Source organism: Oncorhynchus keta, unplaced genomic scaffold, assembly GCF_023373465.1.
Source record: "Oncorhynchus keta strain PuntledgeMale-10-30-2019 unplaced genomic scaffold, Oket_V2 Un_contig_4469_pilon_pilon, whole genome shotgun sequence".
In the NCBI taxonomy this organism is placed as follows: Eukaryota; Metazoa; Chordata; class Actinopteri; order Salmoniformes; family Salmonidae; genus Oncorhynchus; species Oncorhynchus keta.
Window position 1 is genome coordinate 76,162 of NW_026287788.1, and position 12,333 is coordinate 88,494.

Sequence of the window (12,333 nt, forward strand, 5' to 3'; positions counted from 1 at the left end):
GGCAGACAGAGAGACAGAGAGACAGAGAGACAGAGAGACAGAGAGACAGAGAGACAGAGATAAGGTGCAGTGGCCCCCCCCAGACAGACAGAGAAAGTTTCTCAATGTGTGTCATTCTATCACAATGTGTGTCATTCTATCCCAATGTGTGTCATTCTATCTCAGTGTGTGTCATTCTATCTCAATGTGTGTCATTCTATCTCAGTGTGTGTCATTCTATCCCAATGTGTGTCATTCTATCTCAGTGTGTGTCATTCTATCCCAATGTGTGTCATTCTATCTCAGTGTGTGTCATTCTATCTCATTGTGTGTCATTCTATCTCAATGTGTGTCATTCTATCTCAATGTGTGTCATTCTATCTCATTGTGTGTCATTCTATCTCAATGAAACCTCCTCGTCCCGTAGCGGGGGTTAATTGGACGAGAAACACTGCAATACAAAGTGTTAAAAGGAGACAAAAGAGTCTTGGCCGAGGTTCAAGAGGAGAGCACCTCCAGGCAGTACAGGCTGAGGCTGACTGCTGCCGAGAGAGAAGTCTTGGCCGAGGTTCAAGAGGAGAGCACCTCCAGGCAGTACAGGCTGAGGCTGACTGCTGCCGAGAGAGAAGTCTTGGCCGAGGTTCAAGAGGAGAGCACCTCCAGGCAGTACAGGCTGAGGCTGACTGCTGCCGAGAGAGAAGTCTTGGCCGAGGTTCAAGAGGAGAGCACCTCCAGGCAGTACAGGCTGAGGCTGACTGCTGCCGAGAGAGAAGTCTTGGCCGAGGTTCAAGAGGAGAGCACCTCCAGGCAGTACAGGCTGAGGCTGACTGCTTCCGAGAGAGAAGTCTTGGCCGAGGTTCAAGAGGAGAGCACCTCCAGGCAGTACAGGCTGAGGCTGACTGTTGCAGAGAGAGAAGTCTTGGCCGAGGTTCAAGAGGAGAGCACCTCCAGGCAGTACAGGCTGAGGCTGACTGCTTCCGAGAGAAGTCTGGCCGAGGTTCAAGAGGAGAGCACCTCCAGGCAGTACAGGCTGAGGCTGACTGCTGCTGAGAGAGAAGTCTTGGCCGAGGTTCAAGAGGAGAGCACCTCCAGGCAGTACAGGCTGAGGCTGACTGCTTCCGAGAGAGAAGTCTGGCCGAGGTTCAAGAGGAGAGCACCTCCAGGCAGTACAGGCTGAGGCTGACTGCTGCTGAGAGAGAAGTCTTGGCCGAGGTTCAAGAGGAGAGCACCTCCAGGCAGTACAGGCTGAGGCTGACTGCTGCTGAGAGAGAGGGCTGCGTTTCCCCCATGTCTCTCTGTCTCCATTTAATTACACTGAGGCTGACAGACATGGTGCTTAAAGACACAAAAGAAAAAGACAGGGTCAGAAATAAACAGCACTGCAGTCATTCATTGAGGGCGCGTCACAGACACAGTCCCTACAGTTTACTATACATCATTGTCTTTGATTCATATCACAGGAGATTGGTGACACCTTCATTGGAGAGAACGGGCTCGTTCTATTGACTGGAGCGGAGTCAGTGGAATGATAACAAATCCATCAAACACATTCCGTTTGCTCCGTTCCGGACGTTATTATGAGCCGTCCTCCCGTCAGCAGCCTCCTGTGATTCAGATACTTCAACTCTGACAAGCTTGGCGCATGATTCAGTATGATTCAGTATGATTCAGATACTTAAACTCTGACAAGCTTGGCGCATGATTCAGTATGATTCAGTATGATTCAGATACTTCAACTCTGACAAGCTTGAATCATGATTCAGTATGATTCAGTATGATTCAGTATAATTCAGTATGATTCAGTATGATTCAGTATGAATCAGATACTTCAACTCTGACAAGCTTGAAGCATGATTCAGTATGATTCAGTATAATTCAGTATGATTCAGTATAATTCAGTATGATTCAGTATGATTCAGTATGATTCAGTATGATTCAGATACTTCAACTCTGACAAGCTTGGCGCATGATTCAGTATGATTCAGTATGATTCAGTATAATTCAGTATGATTCAGTATGATTCAGTATGATTCGGTATGATTCAGTATAATTCAGTATGATTCAGTATGATTCAGTATGATTCAGTATGATTCAGTATGATTCAGATACTTCAACTCTGACAAGCTTGGCGCATGATTCAGTATGATTCAGTATGATTCAGATACTTCAACTCTGACAAGCTTGAATCATGATTCAGTATGATTCAGTATGATTCAGTATGATTCAGTATAATTCAGCATGATTCAGTATGATTCAGTATGAATCAGATACTTCAACTCTGACAAGCTTGAAGCATGATTCAGTATGATTCAGTATAATTCAGTATGATTCAGTATAATTCAGTATGATTCAGTATGATTCAGTATGATTCAGTATGATTCAGATACTTCAACTCTGACAAGCTTGAAGCATGATTCAGTATGATTCAGTATAATTCAGTATGATTCAGTATGATTCAGTATGATTCGGTATGATTCAGTATAATTCAGTATGATTCAGTATGATTCAGTATGAATCAGATACTTCAACTCTGACAAGCTTGAAGCATGATTCAGTATAATTCAGTATGATTCAGTATGATTCAGTATGATTCAGTATAATTCAGTATGATTCAGTATAATTCAGTATGATTCAGTATGATTCAGTATAATTCAGTATGATTCAGTATGATTCAGTATAATTCAGTATGAATCAGATACTTCAACTCTGACAAGCTTGAAGCATGATTCAGTATGATTCAGTATAATTCAGTATGATTCAGTATGATTCAGTATAATTCAGTATGATTCAGTATGATTCAGTATAATTCAGTATGATTCAGATACTTCAACTCTGACAAGCTTGAAGCATGTCCTGTAGGCTATAAGATGCCGAGCAGGCTATCCTTAATGTAGTGAGGCTGGCCAGGATGTGTCTGTATCTGAACCAGTGGAGGCTGTTAAGGGGAGGACGGCTCATAATAATGTCTGGAACGGAGCGAATGGAATGGCATCACATTTACATTACATTTAAGTCATTTAGCAGATGGAAACCATGTGTTTGATGTAGTTGATACCATTCCACTGATACCATTACCACAAGCCCGTCCTCCCCAATTAAGGTGCCACCAACCTCCTGTGATCTGAACATGCATTCCATCTCATTCCAAAATCATGGCCATTAATATGGAGTTGGTCCCCTCCCTTTGCAGCTATAACAGCCTCCACTCTTCTGGGAAGGCTTTCCACTAGATGTTGGAACATTTCTGCTATAACAGCCTCCACTCTTCTGGGAAGGCTTTCCACTAGATGTTGAAACATTTCTGCGGGGACTTGCTTTCATTCAGCCACAAGAGCATTAGTGAGGTCGGGGCACTGATGTTGGGCGATTAGGCCTGGCTCGCATTCGGCATTCCAAGTCATCTCAAAGGTGTTCGATGAGGTTGAAGTACTGAATCATACTGAATCATACTGAGTCATACTGAATCGTGCTTCCAGCTTGTCAGAGTTGAAGTATCTGAATCATACTAAATAATACTGAATCATACTGAATCATACTGAATCATACTGAATCATACTGAATCATACTGAATCATACTGAATCATACTGAATCATACTAAATAATACTGAATCATACTGAATCATACTGAATCATACTGAATCATACTGAATCATACTGAATCATGCGTCAAGCTTGTCAGAGTTGAAGTATCTGAATCACAGGAGGCTGCTGACGGGAGGACGGCTCATAATAACGTCCGGAAGGGAGCAAACGGAATGTGTTTGATGGATTTGTTATCATTCCACTGACTCCGCTCCAGTCAATAGAACGAGCCCGTTCTCTCCAATGAAGGTGTCACCAATCTCCTGTGATATGAATCCAAGTCAATGATGTATAGTAAACTGTAGGGACTGTGTCTGTGACGCGCCCTCAATGAATGACTGCAGTGCTGTTTATTTCTGACCCTGTCTTTTTCTTTTGTGTCTTTAAGCACCATGTCTGTCAGCCTCAGTGTAATTAAATGGAGACACAGAGACATGGGGGAAACGCAGCCCTCTCTCTCAGCAGCAGTGTGCTGAGCCTCTGTGCAGACCAGTCAAGTTCTTCCACATCGATCTCCACTAACCATTTCTGTATGGACCTCACTTTGTGCACAGGGGCATTGTCATACTGAAGCGTTAATATTTCCCTTCACTGGAACTAAGGGGCCCGAACCATGAAAAACAGCACCAGACCATTATTCCTCCTCCACCGAACTTTACAGTTGGCACTACGCATTCGGACAGGTAGCGTTGTCCTGGCATCCGCCAAACCCAGATTTGTCCATCGGACTTCCAGATGGTAAAGTGTGATTCATCACTCCAGAGAACGTGTTTCCACTGTTCCAGAGTCCAATGGCGATGAGCTTTACAGACAACAAATATTTTAAATGGCAAAGATAAATATCCCGATTAACAAAAAAGCATATGATGCTTTTCACATCAACACCTCCTATTCAGACTCAACGTCCCTGAACGTTGTGACCAGTTTCAATGACAGAAAGTATTGATGTAAAAAATATACTTGTTTGTTTATTGTGATATTTATCATTGCCATTTAAAATATGTGTTGTCTGTTAAAATCAAGTTTGGTGGGAAAAGTCCGTTTCAGTTCCCACGGTGGTGACCTCCCTCCCACATCACTTGTGTATTTACCAGAGCATAAATCAATCATCTTTTACAGCAAGCCAAAATGTACAGAAGGAAACGCTGTACGACTGGTACATCTTGACGTGAACCTGTGTTTAAACTTCTCCACTTTCACTCGATAAAGAGGGTTACCTGCATTCTAAAGTCAATTATCGCTTTGAAGGCAATTATGGTAATAAAAACACTTTTTGAGGTATTGTTATCACTAAATAACTAAATTGTTTCAATTATCACCTCAACATAATGCATGATCTCGTCACAGGTTCCAGACCAGCCACACTGTACATTGTAGATATACTATAATACTATATCCTTACTCCTAAAAGGTGATTATCCACTATTAGATATATTGATCATCAATAATGTTTTCATGACTAAACTTCAACTACAGATGTGGTTATCTTAATTTGAGCCAGTTTGCTACAGCAGGAAAATAATCCTGCAGCAACAGGAAACGTGAATTATTATGTGGATTATAATTAATGGACATTTTTGTTGGGGTTGATACATTTCTCGTAAGGGAAAATGAAGTCTGAAATTTCTAAGTGGAAACGACAAACTTCAGAAGTCTTTTCATAGCCTCAAATACACTAGACGTTTTACTTTTCCTGCACTGTAGGAAAGTTCTCCCGCAACAGGGTGATCAGATTAAGATCCTACATCTGAATGCAGACGTGTTTACCTGCTACCTGTTGACAAGATTGAGATGTGTGTTCTATTTACACAGATCCCGGACTCCCACTTCACTACCCTCGAATTAGCCCACTTCATTCTCAGTTCAACGTGGGGTCAGCAGCACAACACAGCCCTCACAAGCCTCTTCCCAAGCCAAGGGTCTCCTCCTCTGAAAGGAGCTGGGGGTTTATGTAACGTGCTCCTCGTGTCTTTGAATCCTGACAAAGGAAAACAATGAGAGGTGATAAGTCAGGAGCAGTGTTTTCAGACGGGAGACCAGAGTTGTTTCATTAGGGCACATCGAAGCAAAACGTTTTGCAACGGAGTTCAGAGTCCTTCACTGATTCAGTCAGTTTTCTTCTGTTTGCCTAATGAATACAACCCAAATGAGATGGAAGACAAGATGGTGGATTTTGGATGGTGGAGCCCCCTATTCCCCCGGGCCACTGCCAACTTCCTTCACCATCGGCTGTTCTATGCCACCACCACAGACCACACACTTGGCTCGGAGCAACTAGGCAGGAGATGGAGACAGACGTGAATACTCCCTGGAATTTTGAGGCAGCAAGAATGCCCTGGGTCTTGATCACAAGGTTGGAAAATGGCGTGCTGTGAAAATGTTAACAGACCCATCATGTCCCAGAACACATACAGCTACAAACGTTTTCATAAGGTTCCTCTTGATTGAATGAATAATATGCTACGGCACCATTCATGTGATCATGCAATGTCTGTTTATTTAACCATGTGGGCTACTGTTCCTTGAATCCCAGTCATTCAACTAGAAACTATTATTATGTGATACTTTGCAATAGTGTGAAAACCACTTCACAAATGCCCATGAATGGCCTTTTTGTAGGTCTAATACTGCAAATTCAAAACAACATATAAAAAGCACTTTCAATGGTTGAGCGATGTGTCTCTGCTTCGTTCTGTACCACAGACGCAGTATAATCAGCTCGTTTACTTTTCAAGTTTAAAGCTAATTACAGCTTTCAAAACGCAGCGGCTCAGATCTTCGTCAGAGACAAAAAAAACAAAATGTCCGCCCCTGTCAAGAGTGAAGAAAAGCACAGACGTCTCAAGGCACGATTCGTACTGCTTACATTTGCTTTTCCAGCCAGTCATTCTCTCTCGTTCTCTTACCCAAATATGAGAGCTTCCACAAATACTTGTGTTGTTGAAAGACTCAAACAGGATGCCATTGTGTTATAAACACAGAACTTTCTCCTACTGGAGCCGGTCTGGGCCCATGTACCCACTGTGGTTTGTTGTGTAATCATCCAGCTATGTGTTTTCAGCTTCTCACCACCACCCGCTCTGTCTGTTTCCATTGGTATTGGGCTCTCGTCCCATGGATAGAGTTGGGGGGGTATGATTTTCGCACATTGGAGCAGAATCCGTTTATGAGGAGCAATGCTTTTTGGGGTGTTTGTACTTTCTACAGACTTAATAATAATAATAATATATGCCATTTAGCAGACGCTTTTATCCAAAGCGACTTACAGTCATGTGTGCATACATATTCTCTTCTACGTATGGGTGGTCCCGGGAATCGAACCCACTACCCTGGCGTTACAAGCGCCATGCTCTACCAACTGAGCTACAGAAGGACTTGAGAGATAGATCTATGATGTACCCAAGACACATGTTCTTCAAAGACAGTAACATATATCTTTTCCCCTGATGTAGCCCATTACCAGAAGTATTCTCTGGGTCATTACGTCTGATGTAGCCCATTACCAGAAGTATTCTCTGGGTCATTACGTCTGATGTAGCCCATTACCAGAAGTATTCTCTGGGTCATTACGTCTGCCCGTACCAGAAGCCCATTACCAGAAGTATTCTCTGGGTCATTACGTCTGATGTAGACCATTACCAGAAGTATTCTCTGGGTCATTACGTCTGATGTAGACCATTACCAGAAGTATTCTCTGGGTCATTACGTCTGATGTAGCCCATTACCAGAAGTATTCTCTGGGTCATTACGTCTGATGTAGACCATTACCAGAAGTATTCTCTGGGTCATTACGTCTGATGTAGCCCATTACCAGAAGTATTCTCTGGGTCATTACGTCTGATGTAGACCATTACCAGAAGTATTCTCTGGGTCATTACGTCTGATGTAGCCCATTACCAGAAGTATTCTCCGGGTCATTACGTCTGATGTAGACGTAGCTGCATGGACCGTCTTCGTTTGGTCAGGACAGATGCTTTCGGTTTCATGTTGTACTTTAATTCTAGACCCACAAATAATATCAGAGGGAATTATCAAAGGAAACTTCCCTCATCACCTCCAGGCTGGCAGCTGATCAGTGGATGTGCCCTCCTTCTTCAGGGGCCTTCTGGATCTTTGGTACAGCCAATCAGATGTGAATGAACCTCATTTGGTTGATCCTGACGGTGGTAATGAAGTAACATAGCTATTTAATTGGAAGACTATGACTGAAGCTTTTCAACGTACTGTTGAGCGTAAAGGGTAAATGCATTGTGTTATCATCCACTACACCTCTGCTGTTTTTATCCCACAACTGATCAGAATGTACTTTGACCTCGACAACTCTAGTGCCCTCTGTCACGTCACATATCTCAACTCAATACACAAAACACCACCAGAGAATATCAGTAGAAAGACTAAATCAAAGTTTGAAGAAAGCCCAACATCTTAGAATACGAGTACTTTATTGTCAATGTGTGAATGGCATAACTTTTCAGGTGATTGATAAAATATGAGAACTAAAACCAGGTGTGTCATGTTGTCTGCAGGATATATCTCTTTCAGCATATATAGAATCCAAAGTGCATAATTCTGTTCTTTTTTGTTTTATTTCATCCATATACACATTACACTATACATAAATAATTGCATTGTAAAAATGACTTGGTATTTACAAGTATAATATATTTCATATAATATATAAAACTTTATATTAAATCTAGGTAGATTATATTTGGGATAGTTGGTTGAGATAGCTGTCTGTGTGTGTGTGTGTGTCTGTGTGTGTGTCTATGTGTGTGTGTGTGTGTGTGTGTGTGTGTGTGTGTGTCTATGTGTGTGTGTGTGTGTGTGTGTGTGTGTGTGTGTGTGTGTGTGTGTGTGTGTGTGTGTGTGTGTGTGTGTGTGTGTGTGTGTGTCTATGTGTGTGTATGTGTGTGTGTGTGTGTGTGTCTATGTGTGTGTGTGTCTATGTGTGTGTGTGTGTCTGTGTGTGTGTGTGTGTGTGTGTGTCTATGTGTGTGTGTCTATGTGTGTGTGTGTCTATGTGTGTGTGTGTGTGTGTGTGTGTGTGTGTCTGTGTGTGTGTGTGTGTGTGTGTGTGTGTGTGTGTGTGTGTCTATGTGTGTGTGTGTGTGTGTGTCTATGTGTGTGTGTGTGTGTGTGTGTGTGTGTGTGTGTGTGTGTCTATGTGTGTGTGTGTGTGTGTGTGTGTGTGTGTGTGTGTGTGTGTGTGTGTGTGTGTGTCTATGTGTGTGTGTGTCTATGTGTGTGTGTGTGTGTATGTGTGTGTGTGTGTGTGTGTGTGTCTGTGTGTGTGTGTGTCTATGTGTGTGTGTGTATGTGTGTGTGTGTGTGTATGTCTGTGTATGTCTGTGTGTGTGTGTGTGTGTGTGTGTGTGTGTGTGTGTGTGTGTGTGTGTGTGTGTACACATATACCTGTGAGCACCTGTGTAAGTATATACGTGTACTGTATTTGTGTTTCCCCGTCTGTCCATCCGTGTGTATGCCTGTCCATCCATCCCTCTGTCTGTCTTCCTAGTCTGTGTGTTATCTGTGGGTATTGAGCAACACCTCCACCCAGCAGGGGCAGGAGGTGACGAACTGTCTGGAGTAGCAGGGGCCCCAGCCCTTGGCGAAGCTGATCCTCACACTGTGGGGGTCATAGGGGCCCTCCAGCCCCACAGGGGGCTCCATGCCCTGCTGCAGGATCCAACTGGACTTGTCATAGTCAAACACTTTGAGTGAGTAGCCAGGCATCACCCTCCTCACCGTCAGTCCCCTCACTGAGCTGGGCAGGTCCAGGGTGGGCGAGTGGACAAACACTGGGTGCTGGCTACGGTTGTAGATCCACACTCCGTCAGGTTCTTGGCTCAGGACAATCCCGTAGCCGATTTTGCTGCGCGTTCGCTGGACACAGCTGACCGTGCTGCTGCCACTACCGCCGCGGTGACTACGGTTGCCATGGTGACCGTCGCAGCGGTGACCGTTGCTAGCGTTGGCAACGGCGTTGAGTTGGCCCAGGCAGAGGCCCGTGCCCTGAGGTAGGTCGTAGAAGATGCTGAGCGAGGGCTCGTGGGCCGGGTAGAGGCGGCCGACCCGCGTCTGCTGTTCCCAGTAGGCTACGCTGCACCAGTGGGAACGCCGCTCACAGGAGGACGAGGAGCCCACGGAGGTACCGGGGGCTGAGAAGGAGAGAGAGAGACATTGTTATAGTTGTAACCCCATTCACTTTTCATGCCAATAAAGCTGATATGAATTATATTCATTTGTGGGGGAGGAAGAGAGTGAAAGTTACCCTGAATATCTGAACAAACTAAAGCTAGATTTACTACAGTCACTAACTTCAAGTAAAGACATGTGTCCATTGACCAGACTGATAGACTTAGGAGAGAGACCAGACTGATAGACCGAGGAGAGAGACCAGACTGATAGACCGAGGAGGGAGACCAGACTGATAGACCGAGGAGAGAGACCAGACTGATAGACCGAGGAGAGAGACCAGACTGATAGACTTGGGAGAGAGACCAGACTGATAGACCGAGGAGAGAGACCAGACTGATAGACTTGGGAGAGAGACCAGACTGATAGACCGAGGAGAGAGACCAGACTGATAGACCTAGGAGAGAGACCAGACTGATAGACCGAGGAGAGAGACCAGACTGATAGACCGAGGAGAGAGACCAGACTGATAGACTTGGGAGGGAGACCAGACTGATAGACCGAGGAGAGAGACCAGACTGATAGACCGAGGAGAGAGACCAGACTGATAGACTTGGGAGGGAGACCAGACTGATAGACCGAGGAGAGAGACCAGACTGATAGACCTAGGAGAGAGACCAGACTGATAGACCGAGGAGAGGAAATGGAAACTGTAACATTTTCAACACAAAACAATCCTACTTACAAAAACAAAAACTCCTCAGCTTCTAGTAAGTTCCTCGTTCCTCATTTCCCATGAGCCATTAGTAGTAAGTTCTAAAAACCCTGGAAAAACTGTCATCTTGACCAGCAATACCCCACTGCACCTTCCTCCCCCTCCCCCTCTACACCCCTCCCCTCCGCATTCCAGACGGGTGAGCCCGCGTGGGAGAGCCCCCCCCCCCATTCCTCCATCTCATAGCCCCTATCCCCACGAGCTAAGAGAGAGAGGGAGAAAGAAAAAGTGAGCGAGAGAGACAGAGAGAGAGAAAGAAAGGGAGAGAGAAAGGGAGAGAGAGAAAGAAGAGAGAGAGAGAGAGAGAGAGAGAGAGAGAGAGAGAGAGAGAGAGAGAAAGGGAGAGAAAGAGAGAGAAAGGAGAGAAAGGGAGAGAGAGAAAAGGAGGGAGAGAGAGGGAGAGAGAGAGAGAGAGAGAGAGAGAAAGGGAGAGAAAGAGGGAGAGAGAGGGCGAGAAAAGGAGGGAGAGAGAGAGGGAAAGGGGGGGAGAGGAAGGGAGAGAGAGAGAAAGGGAGAGTGAGAGAGAGAGAAAGGGAGAGAACGGGAGAGAAAGGGAGAGAGAGAAAAGGAGGGAGAGAGAGAGAAAGGGAGAGAGAGAGAAAGGGAGGGAGAGGGCGAGAAAAGGAGGGAGAGAGAGGGAGAGAGAGAGGGAAAGGGGGGGAGAGGAAGGGAGAGAGAGAGAAAGGGAGAGTGAGAGAGAGAGAAAGGGAGAGAAAGGGAGAGGGCGAGAAAAGGAGGGAGAGAGAGGGAGAGAGAGAGGGAAAGGGGGAGAGAGAGGGAAAGGGGGAGAGAGAAAGGGAGAGAGAGAGAGAATCTATCTGTGTATCCTGTTGGGGGAGAATGCAGAGAGCTGTGGGTTGGCAGTGCACTACATTGCTGCCTGCCATAAGATGAGGGACAGTGTCTGACAAACCAATCAACCTGCACATGTACTCTACTGTATGCTTATTGTTATTGTTCAATAAATGGTTATCCAAAGTAAGCTTCAGCAATATGAACATTGTTACATCATGCCAATAAAGCAAACTGAATTTAATTTAATTAAGAGAGAGAGCGAGAGAGAGACAGAGAGAGAGACAGAGAGACAGAGAGAGAGACAGAGAGAGAGGGCAGAGAGAGAGAGAGAGAGAGAGAGAGAGAGAGGGCAAAGAGAGAGAGAGGGCAGAGAGAGAGAGCAGAGAGAGAGAGACAGAGACAGGGAGCGCAGAGAGAGAGAGAGAAAGAGAGAGAGAGAGCAGAGAGAGACAGAGAGAGAGAGCAGAGACAGAGAGAGAGAGAGAGAGAGAGAGAGAGAGAGAGAGAGAGAGAGAGAGAGAGAGAGAGAGAGAGAGAGAGAGAGAGAGAGAGAGAGAGCAGAGAGAGAGAGAGAGAGAGAGAGAGAGAGAAGAGAGCAGAGAGAGAGAGAGAGAGAGCAGAGACAGAGACAGAGAGAGGGGGAGCAGATACAGAGACAGCAGAGAGAGAGAGAGAGAGAGCAGAGAGAGAGAGCAGAGACAGAGAGGGGGAGCAGAGAGAGAGAAAGAGAGAGCAGAGAGAGACAGAGAGAGAGAGCAGAGACAGAGAGAGAGAGAGAGAGAGAGAGAGAGAGAGAGAGAGAGAGAGAGAGAGAGGAGAGAGAGAGAGAGAGAGGGCAGAGAGAGAGGGCAGAGGGGGAGGGATCATGCAGCATTCAGCTCCCTGACAACCTAGCGCGAGCCCGCGAACCCCTGACCCCCCAGCCCTCATGCTATCAGCTCACATTAACTCCCACACAGAGTGATGCCATTATTTTGCTCCAGAGACTCTATTGACACAGAGGATTTAAAGCCCATGCGCCTGTGGCCCCATTCCTTTCATACTCATGCTAGCCCCCATCTCT

At 45.4% G+C, this 12,333-nt stretch overlaps 1 protein-coding gene across 2 annotated transcripts in view; it reads right to left on the bottom strand.

Moving 5' to 3' along the window:
• Window positions 1–7,987: 7,987 nt before the first annotated feature.
• LOC118373162 (mothers against decapentaplegic homolog 6-like) overlaps window positions 7,988–12,333 on the bottom strand; it is a 31,922-nt gene continuing 27,576 nt past the window's right edge. Inside the window, exon 4 of one of the 2 annotated variants that reach the window (XM_052509408.1) lies at window positions 7,988–9,723. In XM_052509408.1, coding sequence (XP_052365368.1) covers window positions 9,089–9,723 — 635 coding nt within the window. In that variant the 3' untranslated portion in view covers window positions 7,988–9,088. The remainder of the gene's footprint in view (window positions 9,724–12,333) is intronic. The other variant, XM_052509407.1, reaches the window with a different exon arrangement.